This window comes from Sus scrofa, chromosome 7 (genome assembly GCF_000003025.6).
Source record: "Sus scrofa isolate TJ Tabasco breed Duroc chromosome 7, Sscrofa11.1, whole genome shotgun sequence".
NCBI lineage: Eukaryota > Metazoa > Chordata > Mammalia > Artiodactyla > Suidae > Sus > Sus scrofa.
The window spans coordinates 34973707-34997489 of NC_010449.5; the positions used below are offsets into that span (position 1 = coordinate 34973707).

Here is a 23783-nt window from a genome sequence, read left to right on the forward strand (position 1 = left end):
AAAGATCAGCAAGGTTGCTGGATCCAAGATCAACATGATAAATCAATAAAATTCTAATAATCCAGCAACAAATAAGCAGGAAATATAATATCATTCATAATAACAACAAAGATGGTAAGATAATAAGAGATTCTACCTTTAAAATTGTGTAATTTGCAGGTAAAATGATAATACTAAGGAATATAAAATGAAAACCTGAATATATTGTGTGCCAGATGTTAATATATCATTTTATAGATAGGAAAATTCAAAATTAATCTCTACATTAATCCTTCTATATTAACCTATATAGTCAACGCAACTGAAATACAAATGCCAATGGTTTTGTTTGCCGAACAAAACAAATTGATTCTAAAATTCAGATGGAAGAGCTAATACTGAAAAATAATCAAAAACAATTTTATGAAAGAATAATAAGGAAAGGGGTCTTGTCCTGCCGTAGATCAAGGAAGAATCATGATGCCAGAGTAATTAAAACAGTGTGGTCCTGGTTTAGGAACAGACGACTAGATGAAAGAAGCATGCTTTGCTCATTTAAAAGGGACTCTGTTGCAGGAATAGGTGACATCAGACCCCAGTGGAGAAGGATGAACTTATTAAAAAATAGTGTTGGGATAACGGGCTGTCCATCTTGGAAATGTAAATTCAAATTGCTCCTTCACACTAAGCATACAAATTCCAAAATGTATTAAAGACTTATGTGTAAAATAACATAACTTTAAGGTTAATGAAAGAAAATATGGAAACATATGGTAATCAACTCAAGGTAATAATAGATAATCTATGACAAAACATAAAATACAAAAATAAATGGATTTGAAATATTTGACCAAATAATCAAAAATTTAAAAAATTCTGGGTTGTGATAGCTAACTACTACAAAGTTAAAAGACTGGGAGATGAGGAGTGCCCACTGTGGCTCAGCTGGTTAAGGACCCTACATTGTCTCTGTGAGGATGTGGGGTGGATCTCTGGCTTTGCTCAGTGGGTTAAGGATGCGGTGTTGCTGCAAGGTGCAGTATATGTTGCAGATGCAATTCAGATTCTGCATTGCTTTGGCTGTGGTGTAGGCCGGCAGCTGCAGCACCGATTAGACCCCTAGCCTGGGAGCTTACATATGCCACAGGTGAAGTTCTCAAAAGAAACAAAAACAAAAAAACAAAAAACACTGAGAGACGATACTTACAATAGAGATGGCTGACAAAATATTAATATTTGAAATAAAGAACTCCCACAAATCGATAAGAAAAAGACAATTCAGAAAAAAAAAATAACCAAAGGACAATCCATATGAACAGGCAATCCGTTAAGAGGAAATCTGAAAATGGTCAAATGGTTTTGCAAAAAATGCTCAAACTTACAAATAGTCAAGACAGATAATTAAAACCCAGGAATAAACTGTTTAATTCACCTCGTTCAGATTGGCAAAAATTTTAAAAATGAGGTCGAATAAAACAAGCATTTATAAGAATATAAGGAAGTAGGAACTTTTATAAACTGCTGGTGGGAAGGAAAATCTAGAATCTTTTTTGAGAGAAGTACCTGTGACCCACAAGCCAGCAATAGACTGACTAGCAGGTATATTTCCTTGAAAGAAACCTGGGCCAGGTACATCATGGGAGAGAGACAGAGACATAGAAAGAGATGGAGGTTTATTGCAACACTGCTTGGGCTGGCAAGAAGTTGGTGCAAGATGTACAGCCTAAATGGACATCTGCAATGAGAAAGATGTATAAACTGGGATAATTCAAACTATAGAAAATTTAAATGGAACAACATGTGTGTGGACTGACGTAGATTTCTAAAATAGAATGCTGAGAAAATACAGCAGGTTAAAGAATGATATAAACACTATGGTGGAACTTAATTAAAAGGGTGATATTATCTTAAAATATTGGTTCATGGTGCTATAACTCAGGTCATTTAAAGTGTAAAAGATGGGAGTTCCCAGTGTGACTCAGCACATTATGAACCCAATTAGTACCCATGAGGATGCGGGTTTGATCCCTGGCCTCTCTCCGCAGGTTAAGGATCTATGGCATTGCTGTGGCTGTGGTGCAGGCCAGCAGCGGCAGTTCTGATTCAACCCTGAGCCTGGGAACTTCCATATGTGCAGGTGCAGCCCTGGAAAGAAAAAAAAAAAAAAAAAAAAAGCGTAAAAGATGGACTGGAGGATATAGCAAATTAATGAGAGTGGTTACCCTTGTGAGGGATGGAAGTGAAAGGACAACAAGGAGGATTCAACTTTATCTGAAATACCTCATTTCTTTTATTTAAAAATTATCAGAAGTAAGTAGATATCAGATAGCTAAAAGTATCTAAAAGAAGAATTGTCTAAAAATATTCCAGAGAGTTCTCATTGTGGCTCAGGGGTAATAAACCTGACTAGTATCCATGAGGACGCAGGTTTGATCCCTGGCCTCGCTCAGTGGGTTAAGGATCCCACATTGCCATGATGAGTTGTGGTGTAGGTTGCAGACGTGGCTCAGATCCCTCGTGGCTACGGCTGTGGTGTAGGCCAGCGGCTACAGCTCTGGTTAGACCCCTAGCTTGGGAACTTCCATATGCCATGGGTGAGGCCCTAAAAAGAAGAAAAAAATTCCAAAGGAATGCTTATATGAGTAAATGCCTTCAGATCTCCATCTTTGGAAAACGAGATTTAACGAAAGAATTTCACATGTATTCAGACAGGATAACATACTCAGATGCCATTTCAACCAGAAATTCTTTCTGTAAATATCAGTTCTTGATATACGCCATCATTGATTTACACCAACTAGGAAAATACACAGATGTCAAAATATTGGTCTAGTTTTGGTGATGAAGATGTAGCTAGTGAATTAAAGAGGCTGAAAATTTGACCCATTACTCGTTGCCACAATAACTATACCCAAACCTAGCCAGTGTGTGATTTTGCATGCTAAAGTGGATCAGCAAATAACCGTGCATGTAAAACCGCAAACTCAAATTTAGAACCCAAGTTGAGGTGTTTTGGAAGTGACTGTAAGTTATTTGCAGAACTTAAACATGGGTTTCATTTCACTGTTATATTCGCACAACAATAAATCCTGCAGCACTGTAACAAAAGTCAAACGGCAATCAATATAAATGAATAATGTAGAGACTATTCCCTACAGCTGTCTTCAGCTTCTAAATTGATGCACTGAAATCACAGTAAACGGAGGGCCATTAGCAAATATTGGAAGAGTGAACCCATTTCAAAGGGTATATCAAAGTGAATTGTTTTCTGGGGTCTGTAATTAAAATGCAGTAATATGTGTAGGAGTCCATGTCTACAATTTTGTAACTTCTCATAAATATTTTCTGCATGAGGTAGTAGTTGGTGTCCTCTCAGCAAAATTTTCTAAACCTCAGAAAACATTCTTATGTGTAGCTGTTTAAGTGTGATTGGATGTGCCAGTGTCTGCTCCGTGTTTATTTAAGGATGTCTTTATGTCTCATACGCATGCCCCTGCATTTGTCCTTTTAAAGGTAAAACAGTATTAAAACATTTCTGAGACTGCCTAAGAACAGATGGCACTATTTAGGCAGATTCATTCAAATTTAAGCGCACATTTTAAACAAATGTGCTCTTGGCACTAGAGACAGTGCCTTTGGAAAAATTCTAGTGATGATTAATCATCTGCCTGCAGAGCTTTCCCATTTCATCTCAGTCTGTGTGTACAGCTCCGTGTTAGGCAGTACGGAGATGAGGAGGAAAAGAAGGCCTGGACCTTGCCCTCAAGGCATTTATAATCTGGTTCAGAAGCTAATGACAAGACATGTAAACAGAGGGTGGACCCCAAGCAAAAGGCAAATGTGTGGGGAAGAGAGTGACCTGTTCTCAGCACTCAGAATCCTGATCTTTTAGGTAAAATCTAAGAATGCTATTTCATTGCCGAGGCTTTCCACTCTCCTATTCCCAGGCTTCTGGAATGGTACTTTCTCTCTAACTGCTTGCTCTGTCCCCTTTTCCTTTATCGGAACTTTTCCTCTCTAGTCCCTGTAACAGGCATGTCCCAAGCCATGGTCATCAGTCATCATATTTCTTCCTCTTGGGGGTTCTTCTATGGCTCTGATTCTCATTGAATTGGTACCATAGCATAGTTAAAAAATTACATACCCATGATGGAAGATAATATAAGAAAAAGAATGTGTGTGTGTGTGCACACACAATGACTGGGTCACTTTGCTATACAACAGAAATTGACACAACACTGCAAATCATCTATATCCTAAAAAATTACACCCCCAAATCTTAGAATCTGGTATCAGATGACCTGGTTTCAAGCCCTGGTTTCTATCACTTACTGCTGTTGAACATTTAAGCAAATTTATATAAAGTAATTTTGGGTTTCCAGCCTTTAAAATGCCATAATAAGACTTGCTTTGCTGCAAAGAGTTATACTAATCACTGATTGAAAGGTTGAGGTGGTCCATGAACTGTAAAAGGTCTGAACATTTGAATAGGTGTTCATTCTGTTCCGATGCCTCCCACATCATTTCCAGCCACAATTTCTCTGGACCCAGATTAGAATGTCCAAGAGCTGGACTGATAATTGTCACTAAAATGCCTTGCCGGCATTTTGAGCTTCAGTTGCTCCAAACAAGCTCATCACTTTCCCTCACCCCGAGACCCACAGATGGATAGCCAATCCGTGCTATTCCTGATGCATTTAGCTCCACCCACTGCTCTCCACCTCCAAACATCCTTTACCTCTGGCCTTGGTTACTACATTCTTTCCCTGCTACTCTCCCCATATTTATTCTTGTCTCCTCCAACCATTCTCCACCCTGCAGACAGAGTAATAATTTAAAAACACCTATCTGATTATATTAATTCCACCAAATCCCTGAATTAAACTAGCATGCTCCCTAAGACTAATATCTCCAGTTCTTCAACTGTCTAACACAACTGTTTATCACTCATTTTTAAAAATGACACTTGGACACTCTGAATTGAATATATTCTTTCTCTTTTTTTTCTTTCTTTCTTTTCTTTTCTTTTCTTTTTCTTTCTTTTTTTTTTTTTAAGGGCCACATGTGTGGCATATGGAAGTTCCCAGGCTAGGGGCTGAATTGGAGCTACTGCTGCCAGCCTATATCACAGCCACAGCAATGCAGGATAAGAGCCATGTCTGCGACCTACACCACAGCTCATGGTAACACCAGATACTTAACCCACGACCAAGGCCAGGGATCGAACCTGCATCCTCATGTAAGCCATTGGGTTCATTACCACTGAGCCACAACAGGAACTAACTGAATATAGTCTTTCAAATGTAACCTAATTACAGCAGAGGGAACTGGAATCTCAGCAATCTGAATCTAGTGTTGCCAATAAATGGCACAAAAAGAGTTAAACCACACTTGGTCCAGCCTCTTATCCATGCTATGGAATTTCTTTGGGAATCATACACACTTGTTTATATGATGACTGCATTTGAATAGCTTTTATCCCAACACTACTCTCTGTTGAGATAATTCTGGATTTTGACTTTTTTTTTTTTTCAATTTTGTGCTATCTACTATATGTTGTAGCTCCTCACCCAAACAGTCTGTAAGACATAAAGTAGGGTGGAACAATAGCATTTCAGGAAGAAACCCTTTCTCTCTACTCCACTAGGTAACAGTTATGGGTATTTTCTAATTGGTTTCAATCCAAGTACTTTTGTGTACCTTCAATTTCTCTTTATATCCCCAAGGATATTTTGTGAGTCTTCACTAAATAAGTTGAATTAACTTGACCTATAAAATTTTAATAATCCTATCAGAAAAGTGGATGAAATTAGCTTAAGGTTAATCAATGCTGACCCTTGCCTAATTAGTATTGACTATCATTTAATAAAACTTTTCCAGATTCTTTTTCAAGACTTGGTATCAAGAATATTAACCTGTCATTTTCCAAAAGTTTTCTTTTTTTGGAGAATTGAGATTATATGATTTTCTCATAGAAACTAAAAGTCTAAAACCCAGGCTCACTGAGTCCCTTACAGAGTCATCAAATTGGTAACCTGCAGTCAATAAGAACTGGTTTTCCTCTTTCTCCTTTCCAGCTCAGCAAACGCTTACTTCTCACTGAAGGTCTATCCTAAAGGTTACCTCCTGTACAAAGGCTCTCCACTTCCCACCTAGACTCAGCTCTTTGAAGGCAGGGACTGTGTCTTCTTCATTATTGTAACCCTAGCATAACACTTCACAATGGTTTTCAAAAATATTCGTTAAATTGTTGACTCATGCTCATTTCTAGTTTTCTGGAATCTCTATGGCATGCTTCATAACTTCTAAAAATCTCCAAATAGTTCAGAGACTATAACTGCAGACTCTTTAAGTCCATGAAATACAATTCAACCCTAAAAATTAGAATTATTTGCAGATGACATGATACTATACCTAGAGAATCCTAGACTTTAGAGAAAACTGTTAAAGCTCATCAATGAATTTGGCAAAGTCACAGGATACAAAATTAATACACAGAAATCAACTGCATTTCTACATACTAACAATGAAAGATCAGAAAGAGAAATTAGGGAAACAATCCCATTTACCATCATATCAAAAAGAATAAAATACTTAGGAAAAAAACCTACCTAAAGAGACAAAAGACCTGTACTCTGAAAACTATAAGACACTGATGAAAGAAATCAAAGAAGACACAAATAGATAGAAAGATATACGATGCTCTTGGATTGGAAGAGTCAACATTATCAAAATGACTATACTACCCAAGGCAATCTACAGATTCAATGTGCTCCCTATGAAACTAACAAGGACATTTTTCACAGAACTCGAACAAAATATTTTAAAGTTTGTTTGGAAGCACAAAAGACCCAGAATAGCCAAAGGCATCCTGAGAAAGAAAAATGGAGCTGGAGGAATCAGGATCCCTGACTTCAGACTACACTACAAAGCTACAGTCATCAAAACCATATGGTACTTGCACAAAGACAGAAATGTAGATCAGTGGAACAGGATAGAAAGCCCAGAATTAAACCCATGCACCTATAATCAACTAACCTATGACAAAGGTTGCAAGAATAGACAATGGAGAAAAGACAGCCTGTTCAATAAGTGGTGCTCAGGAAACTGGACAGTCACATGTAAAAGAATGAAATTAGAACACTTCCTAACATTGTACACAAAAATAAACTCTAATGGATTAAAGACCTAAATATAAGACCAGATACTATAAAACTCTTAGAGGAAAACAAAGGCCAAACACTCTCTGACATAAACCACAGCAACATCTTCTCAGATCCATCTCCTAGAGTAATGACAATAAAAACAAAATAAACAAACGGGACTTAATTAAACTTAAAAGTTTTTGCATAGCAAAGGATACCCTAAACAAAACGAAAAGACAACCCATAGAAGGGGAGAAAATCTTCACAAATGAAGTGACTAACAAGGGATTAATCTCCAAAATTTATAAACACCTCCTATAGCTCAATATCAAACAAACAAACAAACAAACAACCCCATCAAAAAATGGGCAGAAGATCTAAACAGACAATTCTCCAAAGAAGACATATAGATGGCCAAAAAAAAAAACCCCATAAAAAGATGTTTGACATCACTCATTATTAGAGAAATGCAAATCAAAACCACTATGAGGTACCATCTTACACTGGCCAGAATGGCCATCATCAAAAAGTCTATAAAGAGTAAATACTGAAGAGGGTGTGGAGAAAGGGGAACCCTCCTACACTGTTGGTGGGAATGTAAATTGGTGCACCCACTGTGGAAAACAGTGTGGAGATTCCTCAGAAAACTAAAAATAGAATTACCATTTGATCTAGCAGTCCCACTCCTGGCATCTATCCAGAGAAAGCCCTGATTCAAAAAGACACAGGTACTCCAATGTTCATTGCAACACTATATACAATAGCCAAGACATGGAAACAACCTAAATGCCCATAGACAGAGGAGTGGATCAAGAAGATGCAGTACATATACACAATGGAATATTACTCAACCATTAAAAGGAAAGAAATAATGGCATTTGCAGCAACATGGGTGTACCTAGAAATTATTGTGCTAAGTGAAGTCAGTCACACAATGAGACACCAACATCAAATGCTATCACTTACATGTGGAATCTAAAAAAAGGATACCATGAACTTCTTGCAGAACAGATACTGACTCATAGACTTTGAAAAACTCATGGTTTCCAAATGAGACAGGTTGGGGGGTGGGGGGATGCACTGAGGATTTGGGATGGAAATGCTATAAAATTTGGTTATGATGATCGCTGTACAACAATAAATGTAATAAAAAATCATTGAGTAATAAAAAATAAAAATAAAAATTAGAATCATTTGAAACAGCAAGATTGACTCAAACCCTACACCTATCATGGGCTTCAATTACTCTTTGTACCTGATTTCAGAGCTCTTATTAACCACTACCCTGTACATCTTCAACGGCCTTTTCTCTCACCTAGAATATCCTCTTAATAATCAAGTATTGGTCAATATGTCCTTCCCCTTCTCTAAAATAAGCCAACTCAAAATTCACTTATATTCATGAATTTCTTTGGACTATTCCTAATTGGCATCAGCTAGTGTGTCCAGAAAGGCCATTTAAACATTGGTGCATACGTAGAAGATAATAATATCCAAACTCTGAGAAAATCCATTGTTCCAAACAAATTTTTAAATGTCCATCATTTAAAAAATTATGACTTGCCTAATGTTTCATTGCTGGTATACAGAAATGCAACTGACTTCTGAATGTTAATCTTCTATCCTGCTACTTTGCTGAATTTATTAATCAGTTCAAGTAGTTTTGGGGTTGAGTCCTTAGGGTTTTCTATGTATAGTATCATGTCATCTGCATTAGGAAAATCAATATTGTAAAAATGGCCATACTACCCAAAGCAATCTACAGATTCAATGCAATCCTATCAAATTACCATGACATTTTCACAGAACTAGAACAAACAATCCAAACATTTATATGGAACACAAAAGACCAGAATCGCCAAAGCAATCTGAGAAACAAAAACCAAGCAGGAGGCATAACTCTCCAGACGTCAAGAAATACTACAAAGCCACAGTCATCAAACAGTGTGGTATTGGTACCAAAACAGACAGACAGACCAATGGAACAGAATAGAGAATCCGGAAATAAACCCTGACACCTATGGTCAATTAATCTTTGACAAGGGAGGCAAGAACATAAAATGGGAAAAAGAAAGTCTATTCAGCAAGCATTGCTGGGAAACCTGGACAGCAACATGCAAAACAATGAAACTAGAACACACCCTCACACCATGCACAAAAATAAACTCCAAATGGCTGAAAGACTTAAATATACGACAGGACACCATCAAACTCCTAGAAGAAAACATAGGCAAAACACTCTCTGACATCAACATTATGAATATTTTCTCAGGTCAGTCTCCCAAAGCAATAGCAACTAGAGCAAAAATAAACCCATGGGACCTCATCAAACTGAAAAGCTTTTGCACAGCAAAGGAAACCAAAAAGAAAACAAAAAGACAACTTACAGAATGGGAGAAAACAGTTTCAAATGATGCAACTGACAAGGGCTTAATCTCTAGAATATATAAACAACTTATACAACCCAACAGCAAAAAACCAATCAATCAATGGAAAAATGGGCAAAAGACCTGAATAGACATTTCTCCAAAGAAGATATACAGATGGCCAACAAACACATGAAAAAATGCTCAACATCGCTGATTATAAGAGAAATGCAAATCAAAACTACCATGAGATACCACCTCACACCAGTCAGAATGGCCATCATTAATAAATCCACAAATAACAAGTGCTGGAGGGGCTGTGGAGAAAAGGGAACCCTCCTGCACTGTTGGTGGGAATGTAAACTGGTACAGCCACTATGGAGGACAGTTTGGAGATACCTTAGAAATCTATACATAGAACTTCCATATGACCCCGCAATCCCACTCTTGGGCATCTATCTGGACAAAACTCTACTTAAAAGAGACACGTGCACCTGCATGTTCATTGCATCACTTTTCACAATAGCCAAGACATGGAAACAACCCAAATGTCCATCAACAGATGATTGGATTCGGAAGATGTGGTCTATATACACAATGGAATACTACTCAGCCATAAAAAAGAATGACATAATGCCATTTGCAGCAACATGGATGGAACTAGAGAATCTCATACTGAGTGAAATGAGCCAGAAAGACAAAGACAAATACCATATGATATCACTTATAACTGGAATCTAATATCCAGCACAAATGAACATCTCCTCAGAAAAGAAAATCATGGACTTGGAGAAGAGACTTGTGGCTGCCTGATGGGAGGGGGAGGGAGTGGGAGGGATCGGGAGCTTGGGCTTATTACACACAACTTAGGATAGATTTACAAGGAGATCCTGCTGAATAGCATTGAGAACTATGTCTAGATACTCATGTTGCAACAGAACAAAGGGTGGGGGAAAACTGTAATTGTAATGTATACATGTAAGGATAACCTGACCCCCTTGCTGTACAGTGGGAAAATAAAAATAAATAAATAAATAAAAAATTATGACTTGCAATGGACAATCTTCTACAGAGGATAGATAATGAGAGATGATTTTGCAATCCACCAAGGCTTCAGTTGAGTGTTTGGTGGTCAGCCTAATTCGTGCAGTGTAAAGAGTGGTGTGGATTATAAAAGGTACTTCAAAAATGACCCTGTCAGACAATGGTGACTTCAAACTGTCTATCTAAAAAGGGCTTGGAGTAGCAATGTACTGAGCACTGGTACCTGAAGCTGCTTCTGCTGCTTTACATAATATAGCATTAAACTGGAAAAATCCACATGCCTGTATTGAAGGCTAAAACTCCTTCTCCTACAGCCCTTCAGGCCACTCACTGGCACCATCTGGGCTACCACTCTAAGAAGCTATTTCATATGACAAAAAAATCTCAAATTTCATTGAACAAGAATCATTTTCCACAGAGTAGGAGATACTCCTAGGCTGAAAGAGAAATCTGCAAAAGAAAGGGTATAGGAGTTCCCACCTTGGTGGTATAAAGTGGGTTAAGAATCCAACTGCAGCGGTTTTGGATCACTGCAGAGGTGTGGGGTTCAATCCCCAGCCCAGTGCAGTGGGTTAAAGGACTAGGTGTTGCCACAGCTGTGGCTCAGATCCAAGCCCTTGCTCAGGATCTTCCATATGCCATGGATAGGGCCATAAAAATTTATTTTTAAAAGAAAAGAAAGGAACAAGAATTGGGTAATACAGATAAGCATTTTCAAAAGGCTGCCTTTTGGAACCTGCAGCTGAACAACTACTAATCTTCATGCTCTTTGATTTTTTTTTTTTGCAAATATTCTTACTGGTAGATCAACAAAAATTTCCACTTTTTTTTCATTATTTTCATGATGCTTTGTGCATGTGTGGCCATTTTCAAGATTGAAAATTTTGATTTTGGGGCAAAGTTGATAAGCAAAATATGACTTTTGTGTTTACATAATATACCATTACGTTTTTTGTAACAAATTTTCTACTTTTAGTTAATCACATATCTTTTCAATAACTTCAAAATGATTATAGTTAATAGCCTTTAATTATTCAAATAATTTATTTACATATTACATATTTACTTATATTTACATATAAGATATCCTAGGATCCTCTGGATACTTGCTTTTTCTTGTTGTATCTTATATCTAGTTCTTATGTACCAAGACCTTTCTTTTTTCTTTTGTTTTTCTTTCTTCCTCCCTTCCTTCCTTCCTTTTTAGTGCTGCACCCATGGCATATGGAAGCTCCCAGGCTAGGGGTCAAATCAGACCTGGGCTATGCCACAACCACAGCCACAGCAACATGGGATCCCAGCCACACCTGCGACCTACACCACAGTTCACTGCAACACCAGATCCTTAACCCACTGAGTGAGGCCAGGGATCAAACCTCATGGATACTAGTCAGGTTTGTAACCCTCTGAGCCACAACGGGAACTCCTGGAGACCTTTGATTTTCAATCACTCTTCTATCTTGGAGTGAAGTAGCTCAATAAGAATTTCCACTAATTTAGAATAGGTCAGGTGAAGAAAATCTCTCTTAGGTTAAACAGGAGTATATAATGCATATACTTGAGATTCTTTAAAGTAAACCAACTAAAACAACAGCAGCAACCACAGAATCCAGAATTTAGCTTTTACTCCCGTTCTCCTTGTTTGATAACACTTTCTAATGAAACATCATAGTTGAACTATTCCTTTGCTCATTTGCTCCTAGTTGAAGACTGAAAATACTAACCTCCATGTGTTCCCCAGATGGATATCTGAGACTTTCAGGTTAAAACTCACTTTAACCAAGGATTTTCTAACCCTCCCCCAACTGGTTAAATCATTCCTTGTCTAATTCCTCCCACGGCAAATGGGTTGGATTAGAAGGCCCATCATGCACTTGACACACTTCAACTCAGCCTGGAAAAATGACACCTGACCAAAACTAGTGGTTTAGCATGTGACCCATAAACAACCTGCCTTGATCTTTTCTGAAGCTATTTCAGAACATACCGCTTAGCAGCAAAATATCCCCAATTAGATAAGCCTCTGTTGGAATTAATGACCCTGAACTACTCATTTTCCTTTCTGGTTTTTCGTTTTCTAAGATACCTGGCTTTTAGAGAAGTAATCAAACTCATTTTCTGTAGCAACAGGATTTCTAGGTCCAGCGTATTATCCAAATAGCTTTGTAAAAGAGAAAAACAGACGAGGCACACCAGTTTTGCTTAAAATTTGAAAGTAAGCTTTGAAGCAATGTGAAACATATGATAGGAATGTTTTACCAATTGTGATTCACCATTCTGATAAGAATAGTATATTATGTTTCATTATATATACCTTCTAACAAGTCTGGAATCAGCTTGATGGATTTTTGATTTTCATGTCTTCAACGATCTATTCGACGACTTCAAAATTTTAGGAAAATTGAATGTCAGAATTAGTGATGGTTCTTCTGTTGGATGTCAAAGTTCAGAAGACTGCTTCCCTATGGGTAATTTCTCCAAAATTTGGCAAATTTAAGTCAAACATATTAAATCTAAGTAGGCTCATATCTGTACATATGGCAAATGGAGAAGACATTTTGCCTATATCTTTAATCAGAGCTATGTTCAATTATCATTCCTGTTTAATATTTTTGAACTGTGTATCATCCTATCAACTCCAGGATAAAGATATGCTCTCCAAACAATGGAAAAACATATAACCCCAAATGTCTGCCCACCTTTTAATTTTACTTGACTGGAAGAAGAATATTTGCTTTACACAGTTGTTTAGTTTTATATCTACTTTTAAATAAATTCAATGTTTCGCACTAGTACTTTTATAATGCTTCTGGATTGCCAAGTTCATAAATTTATCTCTTACTTGGTTAGAATTAATTTTCAAGCAATTTTAAAATGTATCTCTGTGTTCATTTTCTCCCTGAATTCACACACACTTAAAAATACTTGTGTGATGTTTTTGTTTTTTAAGGACAACTTGAAAATTTGGCTGGGTATAAAATTATTGGGACACAATATCCTTGCTTCAGAGTTGTTCCACTGTCTTCTGGCACTGAATATTGATGTGGAAAAGTCCAAGAACAACCATTTAAACTGTCATTCATAGTTGGCTTGCATTTTTCTTACTGGATGTCCTTAAAGCTCTTTATTTAGCTTTGGAAATTAGTAACCTCAATAGATTCTATCTTGGAGTTGAGTTTTATTTGTTTGTTTGTTTTATAAAACATGCCCTTTTCATTTGCAGATTCAAGTATTCAAGAAACTTCTCCCCGCCCCATCCATGTTCTTTTCTGTTGCCCTCACTCTTTTCTCCAGGATGTCTAATTACTCACAACTGGTGTCTCCTTTGTCTCTCTTTATAGATGTCATTTTTCTCTATTTTTTATGTCCTTAGTTATTTTTCACCTCCTCTTCCTTCTCTTCTTCCTTCCCTTCCTTTATTCTTACCTCTTTTTTGCTTCTTGATGGCACTTTCATCAAACCCTCTATAATGGCTTTCTTTTTCTCTTTTACTTCTTTTCCAGGTTCCTCAAGCTTGCCTTTATTGTCTTCTCTTGTCTTATAGACTTTTCTTTGAAAATTTCTATATTTTAAAGCTATTTTTAAAAACTGATATAGATGTAATAAATTCATTGAATAATAAAAAATAAAATAAAAAATAAAAATAAGAAAATAAAAACTAAGATTGCATTTAGGTAACATTTATGATTATGAAGTATACTGCCTTGCTTCCTAATATAAGCAGACCTCAAATGTATATTCCTCCCCACCACCCATATTCCCTATATATGGAAAGATCTTTAGCTATTTTCCTTCTGATAAAATTTTATCTTTTTCCTAGAGAGTGGTGTGGAGGGTGAGTAAAGGAATATTCAAATTCAGTTTGTGTCCTGAGTACGTTTACACGTGTTTTGCTCATGGCCTTAAGAGCACATACTTTCCTCAATATTTTGCACTGAAAGGTTTGGGATGGCAAAATCCTTTAAGTCACATATTCTCTGAATCCCACTCACCAAAGGCCATCTTTTTTTTCTTTTTTTTCATTTTTTTTTTTTTTGGCAGTGAGCCTAGACCACTGACCATAAAAATGGCCTGGCGCTAAAGTTTCTTCTTTGAACTCACCTTCTAGAATGTACAATGAATATCTAAATAATATCCCCTACCATCCTTGCCTATGTTCTTAGATCTCATCACTCTAACCAAAAGATCATTGGATTTGCATTTAAGAATTGTGACCCTTTCTTTAACGGGAAACTGTATCCTGCCTGAGGTTGGAGAATATATGTGTTGGCTCTCAGCACCCTCCCTCACCATAATTCAAATTTCATAGCATTTGGCAGATTTCCTTATGGTTTGAGGTTATGGCTATTTCCTTATTTCACTGAAGATGGCTTTTCCCACTTCTATTTTTCATTTTATGTTGCTGTTGTTGGTGAATTTCAATAACAGGGAGAAGAGTAAAAATTACCTTCTTCTGCTATGTAATCAGAAGTCAGAATTTTAAAGATTAGAAGAAACTCGGAAGCTAAATTTTTATAGCCAAGAAGCTTGGGTTTCTCTAATTATGTATATAGAATAAGTACATTTTAATGTTCTAATAATGGCTGCACTGTACCACTTCATTTATTTTAATAAAAATTTCTGACTCAAAACTCATGGTTCATGCAATACCACTAATCAGACTAGATGAAAGCAAAATGCAAACTATGCTAAGACACAATTCCTAGTTAAGATAGACTATATATTTCTCATATATAAAATGTAAAAAAGAGAGAGACATGCCTGGAATATAGAAATGCTCAAGTTTTTTTTTTTTTTTTTTTTTTTCGTTCTCTTTTTAGGGCTGCATGTGTGGCATACGGAATTTTCCAGGCTAGGGGTCAAAGTAGAGCTGCAGCTGCCAGCCTACACCACAGCCACAGCAACACAGGATCCAAGCCATGTCTGTGACATACACCACAGCTCACAGCAATGCTGGATCCTTAACCAACTGAGCGAGGCCAAGGATCAAACCTGCCTCTTCATGGATACTAGTCAGGTTCATTACCATTGAATCACAACAGGAACTCTAAGTGCTCAAAATTTAAGTTTCCATCTTTCTACACCTAGTAACATATATACAGTAGATAAGAGAAGAGGTTAGAATTGTCAATACATCATTTGGTAAGGCGTCTTGCTGCCTATTGGGACCTAATGAGAAAAGAATTCTATTCTTATTATAACAAGACTGGGGTCAAATGTATTTTGCTTCCACAGCTTTCCAACAAAAATCTGTGAGGATGTGTTAATTCAGTGTCTCTCTAATGGTCTAGTGGAATATGATTCTGGAACACTAATTGCAACTCAAATTCTCTTGTTTTCCGCACATACTACACAAAGAGATGGAGGCTTAGAGAGCTGTTGACAAACACAGTCACACAGTAAAGCTGCTCTTTTCTTCCTTCCTGAGCTGTCCTCAGGTCCAACAACAGCTGTTCCAGTAACTGTACAAATCTAAACCTCCACTCGCAGCCTCTCTCCCAACTCTTTGCACTTCCACAAGGTCATACATTCACTCGAAAAGTTTGATAGTGTGCAAAGTCTGCGAGCTTACAAATACATCAGCACAGTTTGGATGCATTTAGTATGTTTTTTATTTCAAGCAAAGAATTAGGTAGAAAGAACTCTAATAGCTCCTGGAAACATAATTTATAAATCCCGTAAACGCTGTTGGTAGGCTGGTTATTTAGAAAGTAACCTCTTCCAAAATGTCTGAAGTACCACAAATTAAATTTTAAAATGTCAAAGTCATCTGTGATGTACTCTGTACTCACCAAGAGGCTCCATGTACCGTATACCTACCCCCAATTCTGGGCCCGAGATCCCAGATCTTTTCTCCTGAAATCACTAGGTCTTCTTCTCCACATCAATTCAACAACAACAACAAAATTTATAAATTAATGACTGACCAACTATGTAGTTGCCAGGAGCTGAGAGAATAGAGCTGAACAGGACTATAGTCTTACCTTTAAATAGTTGCTAGCTGAGAACTGTAGGGTCTCTCCAAATGTTCTGCTGTAAATAGCATATTATCACTCCTGAATTCATGAAGGTACAGACACCAGGTACCAATCATAGAAGAATTACATCTGAGGTTATGTGGACACCATATTAGCTTTCTAATACAGCCAACTGGGTGGCTTAAACAATAGAAATATACTATCTCACCGTTCTGAAAGCCAGAAGACCCAAATGAAGGTACTGGAGGGGTTGGCTATTCCTTCTGAGTGCTTTGAGGGATGGCTCTGTTCCAGGCCTCTCTCCTTGGCTTGAGGATGACTTTTCAGGTTTACATGGCACACTCCCTCCAAACAGGTCTGTTTCCAGACTTCCCCATTTTAATAAGGACACCAGTCATATTAGATTAAGGCCCACCCTAATGATCCCTCTTTAACTTGACTACTGCTATAAATGCCCTATCTCTCAATAAGATCATAGGCTGAGGTACCAGAGTTTAGGACTTCAGCATATGAATCTGCAGGGCAGGACAGTACAACCCACAGCACACACGACTATGAGGTTTTGGTGGAGAGGATCCCAGACACTATTCTCTTCTCCAAATTGCCTTGTAAAAGAAGGGCGTGTTAGTCTAATTATGCAATTTTGAGCAACATTATGACTCTTTAAAAAGAATATTTAAAAGGCGCTTTTATCAACGGAGATTGCTCCTAGAGGGAGCATCTGATTTCGTTAATTTGGGACAGCTTTGGCCAAGATTCAGGTAAGATCCCCGTGCTCCAGGAACCTCTAATAACATCCGTTCCAACACGATGATGACCATCTCTGAGGCCAAAATGGCGACAGTGGTGTGTGTATGCAACTGGTCATCAAATTTCAACTCCAAACAACAAAATACTTTTTTTTTTTTTTTTTTTTTTTTTAGGACCGTACCCTAGGCGTAGGGAGGTTCCCAGGCTAGGGGTCCAAATGGAGCTGTAGCCACTGGCCTACACCACAGCTCATGGCAATGCCAGATCCTTAACCCACTGAGCAAGGCCAGGGATCAAACCTGCATCCTCATGGATACTAGTTGGGTTCATTAACCACTGAGCCACAGTAGGAACTCCACAAAACACATTTTAATAAGAAGAATTATTCATTAGTGAGCTCTTGCCTTTCTAAGCATGGCATCCAAAGCAGAAACCATAAAATAAAAAGATTGATTATTTTTTTTAAATGTAAACTAAAAGAAAATTTATTAAATGGGGGAGAATATTTTCTAAATATATTACAGAGGTGAAAATTATTATCTTTCACATTCATTCCCTCAATGAGTATTTTCTGAGCTCCCACTATACCTCAGGCTTTGTTTCTGGGTGGGGAGGATGTGAACAAGTCCCAGCCCTCATGGCATCAACAAACCAACCAGACCCACCCTGACACTCCACGAGAAGCACAAGCGGAAGATGGACAAAAACAGAAAGATATAAGAGAATGTGGTCATCAAAAATGCAAATTAAAACTTTTTTCTTTTTTTGCCTACCAAACCATCAGGACTTTCAAATCTCATGGTGTTTGCCAGGGTGCAGAATATGGACCTGCTCACACCTTTTTCTGGGAGTGGGTTTCAACCATCTTCTTAATGGTAAAACCTAAATTGCCCCCAAACTGTGCCTGAACACATTTAAAATGCTAAAATGCACATTCCTGGGCTCCACTGCAGAGAATCTGAATCCATCCATCAGATATGGCATCCAAGAAACTCTATCTTTTGACAACCACGGGGTACCCTAATACCAGTTATCTATCCTTGGGCCATACTTGGGGGTGGAATGCTCTAGACTGTGGGTGGGGCTGAGCAAAGGGTCCGAGAGAGCAACATTTCAAAGATAAGACCAAAAGGTCGTACTTGCTCCTGGTGGGCTTTGCCATTGGCTCACTCACGATTCAGTTTTTACCGTATTTATTCTCCCTGGCACAGCAAGTCAACTTTTGCAAAAGCCTACTACCCCCAAGGACATAATCAGGTTTTACTCAACACACTGGTAGGATTACAGAAATTATTTAAGAGTGAGTTCTAAAAATCCAAAGAGGATGAAGCTACGCTTAATAACTTTTCCTTAAAACGCTGGTTCTGGGTGGAGAACATGAAAGGGAAGAGCACTCCACTTCAGTCCCTACTTTCAGACTTTGTTTTGCAAATGTTTTCTGGTTACCATGGCAACTTCTGGATGTTTCTGTGTAAGTGGGAAATTGGGAACCTCATCTTTTTTGAAAAAAAAAAATGATTAGTGTGTTCTTTTTATCCTGGTAAGCTTGTTCTGTGCTGACAAATTACATTCTGACAGCTCGGTTATAATCTAAAACATGCCTCTTTGGAGACTCTGAACAATCAACTATTTCCAGGGATTGACAGTGATTCTTCATTTATATTTTTGTGTATTTGCTTTCAACGAATTCAAGAGAGAAACTGAAGTGCTACACATTTGCTAAAGCTGGTTTTGTTTTTTTTTTTTTTGCTAAGCTTTTTAAATAATTTAGAAATGTATCCTTATTTGAAAAATCTGACATATGTCAATTTGATTATTGCACTAGTGAAATGTGGCACAAGGAAGGAACATAAGCTTCTGAAACGGTCAGACTTAGAGCTGAACTCTGGCTCTGCCTCCTACTAGTGGTGTGATCTTGAGCAAGCAGTCTAACTCTTTGAGACTTAGTTTCCATCTATAAAATAAGATCAGAAATAATATATACATATATGAAGTGTCTACAACAATGCCAAGTCTATTGAGCAGGTTCTCGATAAAACATGAGAGCTATTACCAAAGGGAAAAAATAGAAGCAAGCACAGACACATCCAAAACCTATTAGACTTGGTTTAAAAAAAGTCAGGCTTCACACAGGAAAAACAACGAATACATTTTATAGTAATCACAACCAGAATTATTAGAACTGGACTTCTTTGGGTTTCAACTATTTACACTACTGTTCAATGCTCACGAGGCATTAATAGGAAAGGACGGTTGGAATTTTGTAAGGTGGTTGAACATGACAGATAAGCTTGTACCAAGAAGTTTAAGGTACTCAAAACTTTATAAAACAATAGTCTGAAAAGATGCAGCCAGCTAAAGTTAAGGCATAACTTTGGAATAGCAAATGGCCAAGCTTTTTAACTGAGAGAGGTCATGGTGAACCGGGGCCAGGAGCCTCTGTAACCGTTCAAGATGAGGAGATGTAATTGTGAGGATGGGGCCGAGACTTCTGTAGGGATGTGTCACCAGAGGAAAGTCAGTAGTGGGGCAGGGATGGGTTTCCCCACGTGTGTTCCAACAGCGTTCATGGATCTAATTCTTTCCTTTTTCATCTTTCTTTGGTGGGCATGACCCATCTCTATTCTGCACCTCTCAGTTTGCTATTTACTAAAGCGTGTGTGGAGGAGGAGGACTTTTCATGGGGTCTGTTAGATCTTTCATGATTATACCCCCTAATTCTTAATCTGCCTTTTTCCTTATCTTCAATCATTGTGACAAATGAGAGCATTGCAGATGACTGCTTGGGCAAAAATGTTGAAGCAAAACACAAACGCAAAATATTGTAAACAAAAGAAGCTATCCTGCAGTTAAAATGTACAGCTTTCTTTAAATGAAACTAATAATTTAAGCATCCTTAAATCCATATCACATGTGGCACCTAAGCTCAACGTATTTGTTAGTCTATTGAAAAGTACTGATGCAGAGCTAGTAAAACAACAACAAAACGGAGGGCCCAACACAATAATAGGCATCTACACCATGCTTTCACTGTCTGACTTTTGTTTCTGTTTATCTACCTTATATTTAAGGCAGTGCATTCCAAGTGGTGAAAATGAGGCAGAAAAAAAGTCACTGGAGGGAGACCTTTTTGGACGACTTATCGTCCCAGTGTACCGTCCTCACCTGTGGTTTGTTATCAGGGACAGGTAGAGCATGGGACGCAGGCAGCATGGTTTAAAAAGGAAAGTGCCAGTGACAGTAGCAAGCTGTTCGTTTGGGGAACTGTTCCCACACCACCACCACCACTTTAACTCCTCTCACGGCAGTATCACTGGAAGAGAATTTTGTGACTCTCCATCTCCACTCAGTAACTGGCTGAGGTTAGGGCCCATGACCAAGCTGGGTCAGTTCTGGCCCCTGACGAAGGTTCCCAGCTAAAATATAGGTACCCATATAGATTTGAATGTCAGATCAACAACAAAGAGTTTTTAGTATGAGTATATCCCCAATATTGCCCTGAGACATACTTTTATTAGACACCATGGCAGTGTTCCCAGACCTACCAACCATAGCTGCAAACACACAGAGCACTTCCTATGTTCCACGTATTATTCTAAATTCTTTATAAATATTAGTTCAATAAATACATGAAAATACATGGATGGGTAAACATATGCCAAAATATGGATAACTAGAGGTTATTAGGAAGACTGAACGATGTAAATTTTTTTTTTTTTTTTTTTTTAGTGCCTCTCCCATGGCATATAGAAGTTCCAGGCTAGGTGTTGACTCAGAGCTTCAGCTGCCAGCCTACACCACAGCTCACGGCAACGCTGGATCCCTGACCCACTGAGGGAGGCCAGGGATCAAATCTGCATCCTCATGGATACTTGTCAGATTCTTTTCTGCTGCGCCACAAGGGGAACTATGCATTTTTAAGCTTCAAAAATTATGCAAAAATTCCTATAATTAAGACCTTTGATGAGGTGTCATTGGCTAGCTGCAAAGTAATCTGTATAACATTGAAAAATATAACATTAAAAGAAATTGGATTCTAGTCCCTACTCACTAACTAGCCAGAAGACCTTGGGAAAGTTTCCCCACTTCTCTGGATCTAGGTTTCCTTATCCTATATGAGATTTGGATGAGATTATTATTTCAGATTGTTGCTGTCCCTAAAATTCTATTCATAACATGCAGAAACAGCTTTCGGAGAAAAGCTTATTACCTCTGCAATCATTCTGTTGGTGTCTCCTAAGAAAAGCAGATTCAGAGCTTCTTCCTCTGTGGTTGCCTGATGAAGAGACAGGTTTTTCAGGTGAATATTCTGATCAGGGTCCTCCAACACTGTCACTTTCCTAGGGAAATGGGAAGTCACAACATAAGGCACTTAGAGAATGAAAAGAACTTCGAGTCTTTCTTACAGGCTTCCTTTTAGAAAGCTGTACGTAGAGATGTCTTACATTTATAAAATCAAGTAATACACAAGACAGCAGGCAGTACTGGAGTAGCATCAAATGCTTACATTCCCTTGACAGGACTATCAAATAGCTTTGGGGCTGAAAAGTATATTACAAGCTCCTGATTTAAAGCCTCATCTTGGCAATCATCATGTCACCAAAGCATTTTAAAATGGATATTCTTCATGAATTAAAAATACAAATAGATAACCTTCTATCTACATCAGGAAACTTGGCCATATCTTTTTTTTTTTTTCCTATCTGATTCAGTTTCTCACCTAGGTAATTTTTCTGCTTCTAATTTTTCCCTTTTGTTCAATTTCATATCACTTTCTTTTCTTTTTCTTTTTCTTTTCTTTTCTTTCTTTTCAGGGCCCCAGGTGCAGCATATGGAAGTTCCCATGCTAGGGGTTGAATCAAAGCCAGCCTACACCACAGCCACAGCAATACCAGATCTGAGCTGAATCTGCAACCTATACCTAAGCTCACAGCAATGCCGGATCCTTAACCCACTGAGTGGGGCCAGGGACTGAACCCACATCTTCATGGATACTAGTGGGGTTCATTTCCGCTGAGCCACAGTGGGAACTCCCATATCACTTTCAATTTACATGAAGTTTCAAACGTGTTAGCTCATCCGTTTAAATATGATGAAAAGTGATCATCCCTCTAGGAGTTATTCCCTTGTCTAGTTTTCTTATTAAAAGGAGTTAAAAATTCTCAAGAGGTCTTGTAATACAGTTTTAGTTTGTAATTATTATTTTTATGTCTATCAGATGTGTTTCTTGACCTTTTTTTTTTTCTGTTACTACATGACTTTTCCTTATATTGCATCCTTACAGTGAGAGCTGGAGGTCTGGAATTATATTCATCTATTACAACTGCCTTCATGGGCATCCTGGTGCCAGCACCACTTCCTTCCAGACGAATCCTAACCCCATTGCGGGAGTTAGCTTGTCCATACTCTCCCTGGAGTCTGGTTAGGATTGCCTGAAACTGAACACGATTTGGCTCAACTCCGCATAGCCTTGCCTTGAAGGCCTAAAGATTCAATAGATAAAGTTACTAAAGGCAAGTTCCCTTCTGCCTCGAGTTTTGCCTTCTTGATTTTCTTAAAAATTGTTAAGGAAAAGCAATCTATGATTCATAAGTATTGCAAGTATACCTCCAGTTCCCAAATATTTGGAACTGATGAGAAGAAGTAAAGGTTGGCATCATCTAGCACCATTTCTCCCTTAAAAGTGTAATGAGCAAGTGGACGTATGTCACTTGCCTACTGACAAAAACACATTTAGAATACCTTAAAAATGAGCATTTTGCAAAGACCATAATTTTTCAGCCTTCCTTTTTGTGAGGAGGTTATTGGGACTTTAATGTGTAATTTGTGGACCTTTAAAATACTAATTGCAGGGAGTTCTCTTGTGGTGCAGTGGGTTAAGGATCTGGCGTTGTCACTGCAGTGGCTTGAGTTGCTGCTGTGGCGTGGGGTTCAGTCCCTGACCTGGGAAATTCTGCATGCTATGGGTGCAGCCAAAATAAGTAAACAAACAAATAAATAAATAAATAAAAATACTAATTGCAGGGGGAAAAAAGTAGCTCTACCAGCACATCTGTGACCAATATGCCATTAATAATGTTACCCCATTGCCAAGTTTTGGACTTCTTTTTGTCTCCCTCAACAATACCAACTAAGATGGAAAAAGATCTCGTCCCTTAATGAAAACAGGTGCATTTTATTTATTTTTCAACAAGACTTGTAAGTAAGCCTATTAAAAATGCTTAAGAGTTTTTTAAAAAATGCTTGGAAAACATGAAGGCATTTTTAACTGAAATAGATGAATTGTGCTCTATTTTTAGGAAACCCCTTTACTCCTTAAGCTTGATTTTCACCCTGATCCTTCTGAAATGCTCGCGAAGGTTTGGCTAAATTCAATCCCTAGGGACAGAGAATTCTTCCTAAATTCACAGATTCTCGGTCTTAAAGGTGAAAGAAGTAATATTGGAAGGAAGATAAAAGCATGAAATAAGTGATGAGATGGCACATTAAAAATGAGAAATGAAGAGAGTTCTGTCTTTTTC

The 23783-nt window shown here is 37.9% G+C and overlaps 1 protein-coding gene across 1 annotated transcript in view; it reads right to left on the minus strand.

Annotated features, from left to right (window-relative positions):
• KIF6 (kinesin family member 6) overlaps positions 1-23783 on the minus strand; it is a 355709-nt gene that overhangs the window by 233371 nt on the left and 98555 nt on the right. Inside the window, 1 exon segment of the mRNA XM_003128378.6 lies at positions 21473-21602. Coding sequence (XP_003128426.4) covers positions 21473-21602 — 130 coding nt within the window.